Here is a 16,991-nt window from a genome sequence, read left to right as displayed (position 1 = left end):
CCGTTCCCCCCCAGGGCTTTGCCCTCCGGCTCTTGGCAGCTGCATGCTGGCGCGCCAGGAGCCTTGAGCCAGGTCCAAGCCCTGCCCTTAGAGCTCCTCTCTGGGTCCATCCTCCTCCCTGTCACCCCCCTGCAATGCACGTGCCCCTTGGGCTGGGGAGCGGTGCCCGAGCCCAGGGCCCATATGGTTAATGGGTTGTGGGAGTCTTTGCCTGCCCCTGATTGGCTGGCACGGTTCAGCCACAGCCCTTTATTTCTCCCTGTCGAGCTGGAAGGTGGCAGAGCCCGTGGTGGAAAGGACAGCGAGGGATAACCCCAGCCACCCAGCTCCTCCGCGGGCAGGGAGAGGGGCTTGTACCCCTGCCCTGCTGCAGCTATGGGGGGCCAGCTGCACGCCTCCTGGATCTTCCCCTTGGTTTTGGCTGGCCTGATTCAGCCGAACTGGGGGCAGGAGAAAGACAAGGTAAGGGGCAGGGTGGGTTGCAGCATGCCTTGGGGTGCTGCTGCCTGCTGGGGGGTCTCCGATGCTGGCCGCAGAGGCCTGGGGTCCCGTGCTCCCGAGCTCAGGCATGCACGAAGGGGGTGAGAGGATGCAGGGAGTGGGGTTGTGGCATGGGACCGGGACCCCCAGCCTGCAGGGGGGGCAGGTCCCGTGGCCCCCACCTGCTGATGTGCATGGGGAGGGATGTGATTTGCGGGGTGAGGAAGTGGCAGGACCCTGTTCCTTCCCTGGGCTGCCTCCTGCTTCCCCCCCATGCCCTCCCGGCCACCCCGAACCCCGGGCTCACGGACAGCCGCAGAGGGACTCTGCAGGATGGGGCAACATCACTGTCTCGGCTGGGAGACATGGCCCTGAGGCACGTCGCGGGGACGGCTTGCTGATGGGTACAGCATGGAGCCAGCACGGTGCGCTCGCAGCCGTGGGCACGCTCTGCTCTGGGCAGGGATGTGCAGGGCAGCAGGTGCTGGGCAAGGTGCCCGGAGAGGCGGGATCCTGGAGTGCCCTGGGCACTTGGCGTCTGCCTGCCCCTCTGCCCCGTGGGGAGCAGTGCCACATAGGGGGAGGCATCATCAGGACCGTCGGCATTGCAGGGAAGACCGACGTGGCAGCAAGACGGCTCCCCTGGAGAGCCTGGCACAGCCTCGTGTGCCTGCCTGATAGCAGCTCCCAAAATAGAGCCCGCACGGGGGCTCGTGTGACGCATGGATCTAGCATGACCCTGGAGATGACCGGCTGGGGGGCAAAAGCCACAGATGTGTGGCTGCTGCCCTCCTGGCCCCTTTGCACCAGCCTTTCCTAGGGAGTGAGGGCTGGGGGGGATGCTGCAGGTGCCCTGGCACATAGTTGCATCCTCAGCTCTTGGGTTTGGGTGTCATTGCTAGGGTCAAGCGACCCTTCGCTGAAGGGAAGGGGAGCAGCCCGCACCTCCTGGGGCTCTGGCTTTGGACCCGCAGAGTCTCATTGTCCCAGCTCCACCCCAGGGCAGCTCCCTCCCCACGCAGCACCCCGGGGTGCAGGGAGCCTGGGGTTCCTCCGAGCTGGGGCAGACGCAGCCAAGTCTTGGCACATGCCTGCCCAAGAGGCTGGATGGAGCAGCTCTGCTAGCAGCCCCAGCCAGCCAGCTTGGCACCGGGGGCCAGAGGGGTAGCACCGACTCACCCAGAAGCCCCGGCATGGCTCCGTGCTCCCGGCTGCATCGCACCCTCAGCCCTGACGACGAGATCCTAGTAACGGCCCGTTCCTAGGAGACGGGCACTCCATCACGAGTGGCTGCCGTCAGCCTGACGACGCAGGCTCGCTCGCCACAGCCCAGGCCCCTGACAAGGGCTGCCCTTCTCCTGGCCCAACAAGATCATGCAATGGGTTTGCCTCCGTTTACTCACCCGGCTGTTTCCTGCCCAGGTCTGGGTGCCATCGGCCTTCTCCCAGCCAGGTGGGGAGCTGGGAGCACTGGTGGGGAGGTGGGTGGGTGCATGGTGGGATCTATGCCCATGCAGCGAGCTCCCCCACACCCGAGAGCCCAGCTGCGGCTGCACGGGACTAGAGAGAGTCCAGGCAGGAAGACCCCTTGGTGGGGGCACCCCCAAACCTCCCTGGGGGCACCTCGCTGGGGTGCGGGCAGATGCTGTGTCCCCAGCCCTGAGCACCCGCCCATGTGGCCTGCCCGGCTGTCTTCCAGGTGAACTGCTACAGCAATGTGGGTGGCACAGTCTATGACTACGGGGCCCTCACCATCGACGGGGAAGAGTACGTCCCCTTCAAGAAGTACGCGGGGAAGATGATCCTCTTCGTCAACGTGGCCACGTACTGAGGGCTCACCATGCAGTACGTTGGTAAGAGCCCCCCGCCCTCTCCCAGCCGCCCCTTGGCACAGCATCCCGGGCACGGTCCATTTCCAGACGAGAGGGCAAGGGTGGGGAAGTGTCCCTGAGGTCGGGTGCACAGTGGCTGTGTCCGGCATAAGTCCTAGGGGCTCGTCTCCCTCACGGGAGGGTCAGGCAGTGGCAGCCAGAGGTGGAGGAAGCCCGGGTGAGTCCCTACTGCTGCAATGGGGATGGGATGCACAAAGCAGGGCTTGAGCCCAAAGCCTATGGGAATAGCCAGGGCTAGGCAAACCTCACAGGAGAGGCTGGGAGAGAGCAATGGAGCTGCAGGCAGCTGAGCAAAGCTGACCCCATGGGGAGAGACCAGGTGCCACCGGGAATGGCAGATCCCAGCCAGGTCGGGGTCCAGCCCCACCCTGGGTCCGTCGACATGACTAACCCACAGTGGGGATGGGGTCGGGGGGATCTGCTTGCATGCAGAACTGAATGCACTACAAAGCGAACTGGGGCCCTATGGACTCGTCATCCTGGGCTTCCCCTCCAACCAGTTTGGGAAACAAGAACCCGGCCAGAACGCCGAGATCCTTCCTGCCCTGAAGTGAGTACCAGAGCCGGGAGAGCCCGGTCCGGGGTGGGGGCTGCCAAGGACGGGGTCCTACATGGGCCCAGCTCCCACCTGCGTTGGAAGAGGGTGGAAGGGGGCTCGCCACCCACTTCTCCCCTTCCACTTTTCCAGATACGTCCGCCCGGGGGGAGGCTTCGCCCCCAATTTCCAGCTCTTCCAGAAGGGTGACGTGAATGGGGAGAAGGAACAGAAGGTCTACACCTTCCTCAAGGTCCGTGCACGCCCTCCTCTCACGTTCGAGCGGGCAAGACCGGGGGGGGCACGGTGGTGACGCCTGTCCCTCCTTCCCCTTGCAGAACTCCTGCCCTCCCGTGGTGGAAAACTTTGGGGACCCCAAGAAGCTTTTCTGGGAGCCGCTGAAGATCCACGACATCAAGTGGAACTTCGAGAAGTTCCTGGTGGGGCCGGACGGGGTGCCGGTGATGCGGTGGTACCACCGCGCCAACATCGCCACGGTGAAGAACGACATCGTGGAGTACATGAAAGCCCAGCACCCGCTCTAGGAAGCCTGCGGGCACTTGAGAGACGGGGCGGGGTAGGCCGCCGTGCTTTATCCAGAGCCGAATCCCCCCAGGCTGTGCTCCTCGGCACCTGGAGCCCCCAGGAATATCCTTTTTCAGATGCTTTCTGTGCCAGGGAAGGGGCTGGCAGGGCACCTGTCGACACAGCCCAGCCTGTCACGCTGCTCGGTGTGGACCGGCCCGGGCTACAGCTCCCACGACCAGTTCAGAACAGCCCTGTGCTTCCCACGACTCCATATTCATTGCAGGTGCTCACTTGAGGCGGCATCTTGTCCCCCACCCTGCTGCAGCCACCAGCCCCGTGCCCCCCACCGCTGCCCTCTCCAGCCACCCCGTTCATCCCTTGTCCCCTCTGCATTATGGGTGCATACCCAGGGACTTGTTCCCATCTTGAGATCCCCTCCACTATGCCCTGTGTCACTATTTATTTGCTAGGACCCCCCCAAAAGGATGACTCCCCTTTCCCCATCTACTCTGCCAGCCTCAATGATGGAGCTGGCTGTTGCTGTCAGCTGGTGGCTGTGTCCTCAGTGGGGGGACAGGACCGTGCTTCAGGGCTTCTTGGATAAGGTGCATCGGCCCATCCCACCCCACCCCTGCAGTGAAGCCCCCTTTAGCCTTAGGACGTGCCCGCTGGACTCTCCTCCTGCCCACCTCGGCTTGCTAGGATGCGGGGTCTCTGCCTGTGCCAGCTTAGTGTCCTCTCACCTGTGAGTGAGAGCCAGGCCGGGCTCTGGGAGCCTGGAGGCCGCATCACCATGAAGGGCAGGCCCAAAGCCCCCACAGGGCGGGCCTGCCCCGAGCTGCCGGGTGCAGCACAGCTCTTCTAGTGCATTCAAGCTGTGCTGCGGTCCCTGCAGAGATGCGCGTCTCCCCTCTTCTCCGGGAGCCTGGCCCCCGCCCTCGCCTAGACCCGCAGCTGTAGACATGCACAATAAAGACTCTGCAAACACACCCAGGGCCTGATTTGTACGGGAAGGTTGGGGATGTAAGGGGGATGGGCTGAATCTGGGATCTGGCCCCTTCCTCTGCCTGGGATGGGTCAGGCTTGGACACCAGCCCTCGGCCCAGCTGTGACGTGTTGGACCAGCATTGGGCAGCCCGTCCAGTGGCACTGCCAAAGCCCTGCAGGGCTCCAGATGTGGCCTCCCCAGTGCCGAATAGAGGGGAAGAACCACTGCTCTCCATCTGCTGGCAATGCTCCTACCGATGCAGCCCAGGATGCTGTTACCCTTCTTGGCAACAAGGGCACACTGCTGGTTCCTGCTCAGCTTATTGTCCATTGCAACCCCCCGTCCTTTCTGACCATGTCCCCCGGTGTGGCTGAGGAGGGTGCAATCTGAGAGCTGACCATGTCCCCCGGTGTGGCTGAGGAGGGGGCAATCTGACACCAGCATGGCATACAAGCCACCCCAGCATGGGTTAACAGAGGAGGAAAGCAACCCCTATGTGGTAGGACATGAGCCCAGTGTCCTGCATTGCCCCAGCTGGAGGAGACCCCGGGAGACGCAGCAAACCCAAGCGGAGCAGGTAGAAAGTCTCTCAACTTTATTAGGGGAGGGGACACGTCCAAGAAATGCACACGCACGGTGACAGGTTTGTACAAAACAGACCTGTGCCAAGGGCCGGCTGCAGGGCAGAGCACCCTGGCAGGGCTAGAGGCAGGCCAGGAGACTCTGTCAGATTTGGGGCAGGTTAAAAGGCGAGCATGTTTCAGGGGAAGGGAGGTGGGAGACACCCCAAAGAACCAACACGGGGGCAGCTGGGCTCCCGCTTTGCCTCTCCCAAGAGGCAAAGACGCCTCACCTACAGCCAGCGCCCGGCCCGCTCTGGGCTTGTCCAGGCTCACTCCTAATGAGCGCTGTCCATCACTACCAGGGTAGTGTCATCGCTGTCCATCACCGCGGGACAGCGGCTCTGCCCACAGCCACACACGTGAAAGGCCAGGGACCGCGTTATGCTGCAGTCACCCAAGGGACACAGGCTCCTGCAACATGGAGGCTCCCAGCAGCGAGCTATGAGGGCTGGAGGTGAACCCCCAGGGCTGCAGGGCTGGGGACAAAAGCGTGGCATTCAGCCCTGCCTGCCTCCCCCCTTGGCACAGCATGCCAGGCACCAGCTGCTCCTCGCAGCCTGGGGGCACGGCACGGTGCTGCCTCCACCCGGAGCTCCTCCGGGACATGTCGAGCTGAGTGTGCGGGATGCACCGGAGCAGACGCGAGGGGGTGAGCAGCAGGAGGGGTCTGTATATACACAGGCACACACATGGCTCACCGCAGCTCCTCTGCTGTCAGCCGGCAGCTATACCGGCCTGGGGGATTTGGGTGCCCCCGGGCCTGCAGGTTCTGGAAGATAAAGACAGGCCGACATTGCACAAGTGCTCGGCTGCGCACCACATGCTTGGTATCCCCGTTAGGGGCTACTCCTGGCATCTTCATGCCCCGTCTTCAGCTCCTGAGCAATAAGCAGCCCTCCCCCCTGCTCCCTGGGGGTCTCTGTACCTGCATCCTTAGCTGATGGTTTCACCCCATCCACTGCCGGGGGGTTCTGGATTCGGGACACTGTGCAGGGGGGCAGACGCCAGGCATATTCTGGCTGAAACAGGAGAGCGGGGAACACACAGACAGCATGACTGAGGGCACAGGCCATGTCTGAAAGGAGCGGCTGCAGGGCGGGGAGGCGGATGGAGCCTAGCAGGAGCCTGGATGCAGCATGACACTAAGATGTGGGGGGAAGTGGGCACGCTCGAAGGGAGGGACAGGCTGCAATTGGATCTGGACAGGTTACAGGGGTGGGCGGATGAGAACAGGATGTGGTTCAACGCTGACAAGTGCAAGGTGCTGCATTTGGGGAGGAAGAACCAGCAGCAGACCTACAGGCTGGGGAGTGCCCTTCTCGTCAGCGCAGAGGCAGAAAAGGATCCTGGAGTCATTATTGATGCCAAAATGAACATGGGCTGACAGTGTGGGGACGCGGTCAGGAAGGCCAACCACACCTTGTCGTGCACCCACAGGTGCATCTCGAGCAGGTCCCAGGAGGTGATCCTCCCCCTCTATGCAGCACTGGTCAGGCCGCAGTTGGAGTACTGCGTCCAGTTCGGGGCGCCGCACTTCAGGAGGGATGGGGACACGAGGAGAGGCTACGGGACCTGAACCTGCTCAGCCTTCACAAGAGAAGGCTGACAGGGGACCTGGTGACCATCTATAAACTGGCCAAGGGGGACCAGCAGGCTATGGGAGAGTCCCTGTTCCCCTGAGCACTACTAGGAGTAACAAGGAACAATGGCCATAAGTTGACTGAGAGTAGATATCAGGAAGCACTACTTCACAGTCAGGGTGGCTAGGATCTGGAACCAACTTCCAAGAGAAGTGGTGCTGGCTCCTACCCTGGGGGTCTTCAGAAGGAGGCTAGATAGACACCTTGCCAGGGTCATTTGACTCCAGCATCCTTTCTTGCCATGGCAGGGGGTTGGACTTGATGATCTGCTTAGGTCCCTTCTGACCCGACCAACTATGAAACTATGAAACTGATGCCTCGTGTGACCTTGGTCAGATCACTTAGCCCCCTCAGTTTTCCCCCTCTGTACAATGGGAACAATAGCACTGCCCAGCCCCTACAGGAAGAGGGGGGAAGACATGAAAGCTTGAGGCATAATGCAACCAGACAGCTACGCCGGAGGAGGAGGAGGTACTGGGGAGGCTAGGGTGGCAGGCGGGAGGGGACAGCCCAGCACCGAGGTCCAACTTACAGGAGGGAAGTGGCGGAAGTTCTGGATGGGGCTGTGCTGGGCGGGTGGCGGGTACCGGATCTGCTGCCAGTCCTCGTAGCCGTGGAACAGGGGGTGAGGCACCGGCGGGCTGTACTGGAACTGGCGGCTGGGGGGCCAGCCTCTCCCCAGACAGCTGCCAGAAGCAGATGGGCACCATCAAGAGCTGAGCTAAGACGTCACCACTATGCAGACCCCTCTCTTCCCCACATGCCCATCCCCTGGGCATCATGCCCATCCCCTGGGCATCTGGGCACAGACATCCCCACCCCTCTGCCCAGTGCCTCTGGGGTGCAGCTAAGACTGCAGACAACAGGGGGGGAAAAGAGATGCCTCTAAGGTCCTCCTTCATGCTCCCTGATCCAGCCCAGGAGGGGGGAGCCGGACCCTGCTGCTGCCCTGTACCTGCTTGTGTTGCTTCAGCACCTTCTTCAGCTTCTCCTTCTCCTCCTTCTCCCTCTGGCAGTCATCCTTGCAGAGCCGCAGCTGAGGGATGGAGCAGAAGGGCTCAGAACCGAGCCGGCACTTGCAGCCCCTCTGGGCCAGGGAGCTGTGCCCTCCCCAGGTATGTGGAGCAGCTGTCCCCTACATCAGGGGCAGAGGACAGGCCTGTCTGCAGGGGTCCTGGCCACACCGGCAGCTGAAGGATGAAGCTGGGAGCTTCAAATTCCAGGCAGGGAGTCCCCTCGGGCCAGCTGTGCTGCTGCCTGGTGCCCCCCCTGCACCCCCTGGGGTGACAGAGATGCCCCCCCAAGCTCAGCCAACCCCACAGGTAACAGGACAAGCTGCCCCCAGGCTACCTGTCCCACTCAGCATAGGGGCAGCTGGCTCTGGGGTGCAACAGGGGCAAGAGTATTGTGGCAGTCATCCCCTGTGGGGCCTGAGCCCTTGCCCTGCTGATGCCAGAGCCTGGTGGAAATGGTGCCTGGGATGAAGGGCAGGGGTGCAAGCCCGTGGGGGGTGAAGGGCGCCTTCCTCACCTGGTGGCTGGACACCGTCAGCTGCTTCTGGAGCTTCTCCAGTTGCTGCTTCAGCTCCTCCTTCTCCTCATTCATCCTCTCCCGGTCGCTCCGCTCCCGCTGGAAGTCCTCCTCGAAGACCTTCACCTGGCAGAGAGGAGTAAAGGGAGGCTGTGGGTGCCACAGCAAGCCCAGAGGGGAGGAAAGCAGGTACCCTCTGTGCTAATGTAGCCCCGGATTGCCCCCCGCCTCAAAGCCTGGACAGCCTCCCCTGCTATGAGGGCACGACCCCCTTTCTGTGTCCTGCTGGTGTTGCCCTGACACTGTGGGGATCTCCCAAGGGTGCAGACATGAGGAGGGGGCCCCCCAAATACCTGCTGCTTCAGAAGCTCATTCTGGGTCAGCAGCTCGTGCCGGTGCATGCCCCCGCCAGGCTCCGCAGTGCTCACGAAGGCTGAGGCAGCTGGGGCAGTCGCCTGGCTGCTCAGAGCTTCCTCCAGGGCCTGAGGGGACAGGAGCAGAGCCGTGAGTGCCATACCCACCATGAATGGCAGTGGGGAGGGGGAGACTCCTTGAGAGGGGCCCTGGCACAGACTTCACCCAGTGCGTGGTGAGGTGGACGAGTGCACCCACTACAGCCGGGTCCCTGGGGTGGCAGCAGCTTGCAGAGGGGTGGGTTTCTGTGCAAAGCTTTGGCTGGTGTGGCACAGGGCTGGCCAGGCTGCATGGCTGGTACTGCAAGGTCTCAATTGCCTGACACCGAGATACGGACAATGTGGGCTGCGGGCACGAGGCTGGAGGAGAGCAACACAAAACCCAAGTGTCCGGGGTGTACCGGGCAGGAGCCCCACCTTGTTCAGCCTCTGGATCTCCTTCTCCTGGTACTCCCGCTGCTTGGTGACTGGCGCCAGCTGCTCCTGCAGGAACCGCGTCCTCTGCTTCAGCTCCTTCGCCTCGGCCGACAGCCGCTCCTTCTCCGCCTGGAAGGGAAGGGGCAGGAGAGTCGGGAAGGGCACAAGAGGTGCATCCGACTCTCTCCCCATGCCAGCATGGCCAGCGAATCTGAGAGGATGGGCTGTGTCTGCTCTGTGCCACCCCGTCAGCCATCGTGGCGAGGGTGCTGAGGGACCACAGCCATGAAGGCAGGAGAAGCCAGTGCCCACAGAGAGCCTGCTCGAGATGAGAAGCTGGAAGGGCTGGTGTGAACTCAGGACTACACGCAGCCCAGCCCTGTCACTCCCCTTGACCTTGACCTGGCTGCGGGGAGTTCGGTGGTCCAAGAGAGGTGAGCCAGGGCCACTATGGGAAGCCGGGGCTCGAGTCCCAAAGCTCCCCCAGGGAGGGGGGGGCCATCAACAGCCCCTGCCAGACTTACCTCCTCCACCTCGATGCGGGACTTGGCCAGCAGCAGCTTGCGGTCGAAGTCCCGCTGCTTCTGCTCCCGCTCCACCTCCTGCTCACCCAGCGCCTTCTGGGCATCCGCCAGCTTGTGGCGCAGGTCCGTGATCTGTGGAGGGGCACGGACAGCTGCGCTCAGCACTGGATGGGAGGCCAAATGCCCGGTGCTGCCTGGGCTGGGCAGAGCCCCCCTCCTGTGCTCCCTTCACTTCCCACCCTCGCCCATGGGGCGGCAGGAGAAAGAGAAGGGCCCCATGCCCCCTGCAATGAGTCCACTCCAGCCATCTGGACTGGAGGACAGGGCCCAGAGCAAGGGAGGCCGGAAAGCGTGGACTGGAGGCACCAGAACTGCAGTCATGATGGCTTCTTGCATATGCATGCACACGCGCGCGCGCGCACACACACACACACACACACACACACACACTGATGCATGCACGCGCACACACACACAGATATGTGCACACACAAACAGACATGCATGCACACACAGACATACATGCACACATGCAAGCACACAGTGCTCTCTGAGGCCTTTCCATCGTGCCCATAGCGCAAGGACCTTTCCATCGCCTAGGGCCACAGCACACTCAGCGGTCATGCTATCACACCCAGTGCGCCCCAAGTTACCTTTTGCTCATACTGCTGCTTCATAGCCCGGAAGTGCTGGTCCCACTGCTTATTCACCTCCAGAAGCTGGCAGGGGAGAGATGCAAAGTGAGCCCCAGCCAGGTCCCCCTCCCCTCGCTGGCTGTGTGGGCCCAGGTCTGGTCCCGATCCTGCCTGCAGCCTCCGCCCTGCCCAGCCCTGCCCCTCACCTCATTGCGCTGGTGCTCCAGGATCTTCACCTTCTTCTCGCTGGCTTCGCTCGTGTCTTTGCCCGATGCCTTCTCCGCCGCAGCCCCGCTCTGCAATGGAGCAGATGCCGCACCCTTCAGGGCCTCCAGCATACAGAGGGGGAGGCCACATACATCCCATATGGGGGCGAAGGGGGTCCTACATCTGCCATTAGTCTCTCCGCACCAACCCAGTGCTCCTGGGGATCATGCTGCCTCCCCTATGGTGTGGGGAGGATCAGGCAGCCTCAAGCTGATACCTGCCTACCTCCAGGGCAGAAATCAATTCCTGAGCCAGGCTGAAGCCACTGGCTTGTCCCCATGTAACCTCCCCCTTAGCCCCAGCTGTTGCAGGTCTGTGGAGAGGCAGAGGGACCTGGGCTGGCTCTGTGCACTGGGCATTAGGGTGGGAGATGAGTCTTGCACAGGTCTCCCTGGGGTCTGCTGCTGGAAGGAAGGGGGTCAGCCCTCAGGCTGGGCTCTATCCTGGGACGATGCTGCATCCCAGCAAGATCCTACCTGCTGCGGGCTGCAGAGCTCCACGCCGTCCCCTTTGGCACCCTCCTTCCTCAGCAGCACCATCTTCCGCAGCTCCTGGTTCTCACACCTGTGTGGGAAAGGCATTTACACAGGGCAGGGAAACCAGCATGTGGATAAGAGACAGTCAGGGACCCCACCTCGCATCCCTGCTCCCCTGTGCCACTCACCGGAGCTTCTCCGTAACCTGGTTTCTCTGCTCTAGGTCCTTCTCCAGCTTGGCCCTCAGGTCCTCGTTCTCGTTACGCAGCTGCTCACACAGTGTCTGCCGGGGAAATGCCCAAGACTTTAATTTCCCACTGTTTCTCGAGGGAGGGCAGCTGGGGACACGGCCTGCCCTGAGACGCCATAGGCATCCTGAAACCAGGACAGGCAGATGGGGGAGGTCGGTGCTTCACCCCTGCCTGGTGCTGGGCTGGCCCTTGCTGCTAGGGAAGGTACCAGGCAAAGGTATGGGATTCCTATGGACTGCAATGGCTTTGGCCAAGAGGCAGGAGAGGGTGGCACTTTGGAGACCGAGCGGCTCAGACAGGTGGGAGCTTTCGCAGGCAACACCCTCCTCCCTGTGAGCAGAACAACGGGGAAAGGGGACGCTGGAAGGAAGCAGCTAGGAGACCGACGGGCCAGGTGGGGAGGAGCATGGGGGGCAAGAAACACCAAAGAGAGGCTAGCAGGGTAGCGGGGAAAGCCAGGAGGAAGGCTGGAGCACCCCGCACCTGCAGGACAGAGGTCCGCTGCTCGTTGCGGTGCACCTTGGAGGCCAGGCGGTTGAACTCCAGTGCCATGCGCCCCAGGTGGGCCAGCACCTGGTTCCTGTCGGCCTCCTCGGCGAAGACACTCAGGGTGCTCTCCAGCCGCTGCAGGTGGAGCATCAGGTTGGCGTCCTCGTGCTGCGGCTTCTCAGTGTCCTAGGAGGCAGAACGCGGTCAATGGCGAGGGGGTGGGCCCAGGTGCATTGCATGCCCAAAGCAGCTAGGTGCCTGTGTGCCCATGAATGTGTTTGCAAGTGCATCTCTCCAGGGCAGGACCCCAGCTACCACATGCCACTCACTCTTCCTGGGCAACTCGGCAGCATCTGCCCATCCTGGGCTTTCTGGGTGCTTTCCCAGCCTGGAGCTGGCCCCATCACACCTGGCCAGGTGAGCCCTTGTTTACAGGGCACGTCAAAGCGGGACCCGTGCTGGGCAGCCCATGCCTTTCACAGGGCCCAGAAGCCTGGAGGACCGATGCTGGGCCTGTTGTGCCCAGCATCTGTCCCATGCCCAACTCAGACCCCCAGATACCCACAGCATGGCTCAACAGACTGCTTTTTCATCTCGCTTTTCCCTGCTGCTCCTAGAGACAAGGTAGCCTCCTCTCTACCGCTGGGCTCTGCCGGCAATTGGCATCTCCTGGCTGCTTGCCCCAGACAGGATGCAATAGCCCCAGGCACTGGGTTATGCAGGGGGCTACTGCAATGAACTCAGGGGGCTACTGCCACTAGCTCATGTTTGATCAAAGCACACACCCTGAAGATGAAGGCTTCAATGGTTAATTGCTGTCCTTGCTAGGAACTTGCTCCTCCTCTCCAGTCTGTATCAGCCCAGCTTTAGTGCCCAGCTGCTGGGTCTGCTAGCCAGAAGAGCCCATTGCCAACCCCCTTCCCCGAGATCAAGTCAGCCCTTCACGTCCTAAGCAGAGGGACCTCTTGGCATCTCTCACTCCAGGACCTGCTTTTCCAGGTCTTCTTCATCCCTGCTGCTCCAGCTCCCTCTGGGATCACAGGCCCCACAACATCATGCCATTGCCAAGCAGAAGCACCAGAGCCCCTTTCACTCGCTCAATGCACCCGAGGGTCACGTACATCTTCTGACCACAGCGATGCAGACCCCCGAGCTCCCAGAACATGCCTGGGAACACGGCCCTGTGATACAGGCCCCGCAGCCTGGTCACGTACCCCCATTCACCTGCCTATCACGCCTGTCCATTTTTGCCCCTGCTGCTCCTACTAGAAGGCTGCTCCAGCGCCTCGCTGCTCCGACGGTGACAAACCTCTTTCTACAAGCTGTCAAGGAGATCTGGGCTTGCCCACGCTGGTCTCAACACAAAGGCAGACCCCCCAGAAAGCACGCAGTGGGCACCCCAAAGCATCCCATATGCCGGTGCCCCCTTTCCATGCAGCCCTACCATGCAATGCTGGTATTTGTCACAGCCCGGTTCCCCAAGGCTGCTTCATTCACCGATGGGCAGTGCCTCCCTGCTCCCTCCTCTCACCGGGAGCTGCCGGCTCTGTCTGCGTGGGAACCGTCTCACCGCAGCCAGAGCAATGCCCTTCTCTGCCTCTCCAGTATCCAAGCCAGCTGGTGTGCAGCCCTCCACCGCATCGCCAGCCGCAGCTAAAGGCTTCTCCCTTGCTTGCTTGCACTCTCCTGCTCTGGCGTTCATCCAACTGGGCTGTATTTAATCATGGCTAATGAATCCCCGGGCTGCGGCACACCCACTGGCCTCACCCCTGCACACCCCTGGCTTACGCACATGCTGACAGCACCGGCGTCCCCAGAACTGAACAGACTTGTCCTACGTGAGTGCACATCTCCTGGGAGACGCAACAAACAGCGGGGCAGAGGCGCTGGCCTGCAAGCGCCACCGGGCTGGCACGGCCACATCTCTCCCCAGGGTGGATAGCTCCGAGGGTAGAGGGATGGGAGCAGGTCCCACTGTGCCACCTGCCAGGGGCCTGGCACCACTCCCTAGGACTGGGCCGACTCATTCTGTCCCCGGTGCCTGAAGGAAATCCCAGCCTTGCAAAAGCACGTGTCCAGCCCTCGCATCTCTCACTGTTGAGTCACCAAAGCCACCGGCGCAGCAGAGCACACGGTCCCCAGAAGCGTGATCGTCATCGCCAAGCCTGCAATGGGACTGAGCCCGGCAGTGACTGCAGAGCCCCCACCTGACTTGGATGGTGAAGGCACCACAGCCTGTCCTGGTCCTGGCCAGAGTTGCTGAGCTGGAAGCAGAACAGGCCCAGTGCTCCCAGTGATCCCAACCCGCAAGGCTGGGTGGGACACTGAGCCGAGTGCTGCATCGGGTTCGGCAGCTCCCTGAAGGTTTGGATCGGCCGAGCTCAGGGCTCTCGATGCCCTCGTGGAGGCCGAACCACTATGAATGGGGTTTAACACAGCCTCCACATGCAGCCCATAACCTGAGCTCCCAGGCCCAGCTGCTGCGCAGTGCCACGTGCCCTGGGATGAATTCCCACGGGCTGGCAAGGCCCCGATTCCCTGCCCAGGGCTTGCAGCATGCTCTGTCCTCCTCCCCATTCCCTGAGGCCAGTGGGGTGGGAAATGCTGCTCTCCCCCGCAACACTGCCTCTCCTCCGGATCGGGCTCCATCTCCTGGGCCCCTTACAAGCTGAATGCAACCACTGAGCAGAGCCTGCTGGCCAAACTGAGTCACGCGTGGGGGGGGCGTTATAGGGCCAAATCGCAGGGGTCTATGCATGGCTGGAGGGGTGCAGAAGCCCTGCAGGAGCTGGTCAAGGAGGGGGGTGGGTGGGAGAACGCAGCAGTCAGCGACAAGCCGAAAGAGTTAAGTGCTCCAGCACTTTGCCTCATGCAGGACTTTATAGCACTTGTCCCCAGTGCCATATGACCTGGCTGGAAGGATGCCCAGGCCCGTGGGTGCATGACTATTTGCACAGGCAAGCAAAAACAGGCTTTTCCCCCCCTCCTGAGCTTCCTGATTTGTCCCTGGCCACTGGCCCCGCAGGCAAACCATGGGGTGGGGGATGAAGGGGCATGTTCCCAGCCGGGGAGCACACAGAGGACAGCTCCACTTGCCTCACCCACCTGGGTGCAGCACTTGCCCCTCAGCACCCCACAACCCCATCCATCGCCAGCCATTAGGGAGCACAGCCCGTTGGTGCCAGGAGAACTCATGCAGTCGTCGTTGGGGCACAAGCCTCACCCACCCCTGGGATTCGGTCTGCGGGACGCCAGCCCTGCTTGCTGTATGGAGCAGGTGCAGCCCCCAAAAGCTTCCCCGAGTCGCGCTGGGGAGGGGACACTCACCGACTTCCTGCTCTCGTGGGAAAACCTCTTGTCCTCAGCGGTTACGATCTCGAACTCAGAGGACGAGCCCTGTGGAGGCAGGCAGGGGTCAGGCTCCAGGCAGGGAGTGGAGCCCATCGCCTGGTGGCAGCGTGGATGGGAGAGGTCCCTCCAGCCCCTGGATGGATCCCACTGCTGTTTGCAGATCTGGGAGGAGGATGGGCTTGGGGATAGGGTCCAGCTATGGGGGACTCCCAGGCAAGAGGGGCTTCCCTTATAAGCAGACCAAGCCCTGCGTCTCCAGGGGTCAGAGAACTGGGAGGCGATCGATGGTGGACTGGAGAAGCCACCGCGCTGGGTAGGTCCACCCCAAAGGCTGCCCTCACCCCAGTATCAGGTCAGAGGACAGGGGCTTACCAACCATGCCCGGCCCACATGCTACACAGGCATGCCCCAGGTCTCTCCTTCGGCCACACTTACACTTAGCGGAGTCGGCCGAGTCTCTGCATCCTGCTCCTTCTCGCCCCTGCTTGGATCCGTCGAGGTCATGTTGCTGTCTGGGTCCCTGCCTGTGAAGAGAGGGAGCATCACAGCCTTGACATGGGACCTGTCCCTACCCCAGCGGGAGCATGGGGATCCTGGACGGTGCCGGTGACCGGGACCTAGCTGGGGTGATGCAGCCCAGACAGCAGCTCTGGCTTTGTGCAGGCTGGAGACAGTGGGTTTGGCTCTGTCTCAGAGGCAACACATTGGATTTAGCTGGTACTAGCTCTGAGCTTATTAGGGGGCAAACTAAAGGGGAGCCCAATAACCAGTCTCGTAGCACCAGGCTCTCCCACTCAGGCTCTCGTGCTTCAGAGGCTTTCTTGCTCCTTATCACAGCTCCTGGTTGCATTTAGACCAGTGGCCAGTCTCCCCTTACAAAAGCAGGCGGTGGGTGTTTCATCCTCAGGGCCTGCCCTAATCACGGGCAGCAGGGAAAGATGGTGTTTCCCCCTACTGCAGCCCTCAAGACCCACTGTGGCCTCTTGGGTCTGCCCAGGCTTGTGAGCAGACAACTGCAACTCTCACCCATGGGAAAAAGTCACAGAGACCTTCCTCCCAGGCCTGCCAAGGCCAGGACAGCCCCTGGGCTGGACAAGCACCTGGAAGCCTCAGGCAGGCAGGTCCTGGCTCATTGCTACAGGCTTTTGGATGCCCAGTGGAGTGTGCCGGGAGGGGAAGGGGCTTCCTGACCTGGCCTGGCTGCTCATTAAAGGGAGCATCTTCCCAGATACCCCCCACCCAGGTGCCCCCAGTGCCCCTACCTGTTACTTCCAGCAGCTCGTCCGAGAGGAAAGGCGACGGCTGCAGCATCTTGTTGTCCTTCACCAGGTCCTCCACTTTCTGCCGCAGCTTGGAGGCCTCCACGTGGGACTCTTCCAGCAGCTCTCCTGGGAAGCACAGTGACCAGAGGGGCTCACATACCTGGGCAGCACGTGCCCACCAGTCCCAGGTTCCCCGCTGGCCTGGATTTCACCATGGGGCAGGGGTGGGAGAAACCTCCCTGGGCAAATCCAGGCAACCAGAGCTTTATGTGATCCTCCCGCAGAGGCAAGAAGACTGTGCCACTGGTGGCATGTGTGCTACCAGCTGGGCTCCCTGCATTAGACAGCAGCGCATCACGGCTTTTGGTCCCGAGTGGCAGTGAGCGTCTGGGGGAGCCAGCGATGCCTCCACAAAGGTCCCAGGGAGCAGAACAAGCCGGGGAAAGCCACCCCACTGCTCTGGGATGGGGTGTTTCGATCGGTTGCCGAGCCCCCTTTAGAAGCAAGATGGGCCTGGTCCCCGTGAGGGTCACGGGACGATCCCAGAGGAGCTGCGCTGTAAGACACTTCCCATTTTCCAGCCCTGCTTCTGCCTAGCAATCACCCCGTAATATTCAGGACAGCTCCTGGACCGCTCTGCAGCTCCGGCAAATGCAAGGTCTGCCCTGGGAGAGAGATCCAGGAGCGGCA

The 16,991-nt window shown here is 62.0% G+C and overlaps 2 protein-coding genes and 1 long non-coding RNA gene across 3 annotated transcripts in view; 1 reads left to right on the top strand and 2 right to left on the bottom strand.

Annotated features, from left to right (window-relative positions):
- Positions 1-251: 251 nt before the first annotated feature.
- On the top strand, positions 252-4,424 carry GPX3 (glutathione peroxidase 3). The gene is made up of 5 exons (XM_006021147.3): positions 252-462; positions 2,180-2,333; positions 2,805-2,922; positions 3,061-3,160; positions 3,246-4,424. Exons 1-5 carry the CDS (start codon positions 376-378, stop codon positions 3,450-3,452), a joined length of 666 nt encoding a protein of 221 aa, XP_006021209.2. The 5' UTR covers positions 252-375; the 3' UTR covers positions 3,453-4,424.
- Positions 4,425-4,801: 377 nt separating this feature from the next.
- LOC112549854 lies at positions 4,802-7,345 on the bottom strand. The gene is made up of 4 exons (XR_003093416.1): positions 7,219-7,345; positions 5,972-6,065; positions 4,862-5,815; positions 4,802-4,816 (listed from the first exon to the last, which is right to left on the bottom strand). It is a non-coding gene; the product is annotated as an uncharacterized LOC112549854 (long non-coding RNA).
- Positions 7,346-16,991, bottom strand: part of TNIP1 (TNFAIP3 interacting protein 1) — a gene marked incomplete at its 3' end in the record, with an annotated part of 19,325 nt that continues 9,679 nt past the window's right edge. The window contains exons 3-16 of the mRNA XM_025200968.1: positions 16,302-16,427; positions 15,475-15,563; positions 15,016-15,084; positions 11,683-11,874; positions 11,137-11,231; positions 10,949-11,036; positions 10,412-10,501; positions 10,224-10,289; positions 9,571-9,702; positions 9,047-9,175; positions 8,570-8,698; positions 8,217-8,342; positions 7,642-7,722; positions 7,346-7,372 (exon numbers count right to left, since the gene is read on the bottom strand). Of these exons, the coding sequence (XP_025056753.1) occupies positions 7,346-7,372; positions 7,642-7,722; positions 8,217-8,342; positions 8,570-8,698; positions 9,047-9,175; positions 9,571-9,702; positions 10,224-10,289; positions 10,412-10,501; positions 10,949-11,036; positions 11,137-11,231; positions 11,683-11,874; positions 15,016-15,084; positions 15,475-15,563; positions 16,302-16,427 (1,439 nt within the window). The remainder of the gene's footprint in view (positions 7,373-7,641; positions 7,723-8,216; positions 8,343-8,569; positions 8,699-9,046; positions 9,176-9,570; positions 9,703-10,223; positions 10,290-10,411; positions 10,502-10,948; positions 11,037-11,136; positions 11,232-11,682; positions 11,875-15,015; positions 15,085-15,474; positions 15,564-16,301; positions 16,428-16,991) is intronic.

The sequence above is a fragment of the Alligator sinensis genome, unplaced genomic scaffold (genome assembly GCF_000455745.1).
Source record: "Alligator sinensis unplaced genomic scaffold, ASM45574v1 scaffold550_1, whole genome shotgun sequence".
Classification (NCBI taxonomy): Eukaryota; Metazoa; Chordata; order Crocodylia; family Alligatoridae; genus Alligator; species Alligator sinensis.
The sequence above is the reverse complement of the archived record's forward strand: the minus strand, read 5'-3'. Positions and strand labels throughout refer to the sequence as shown.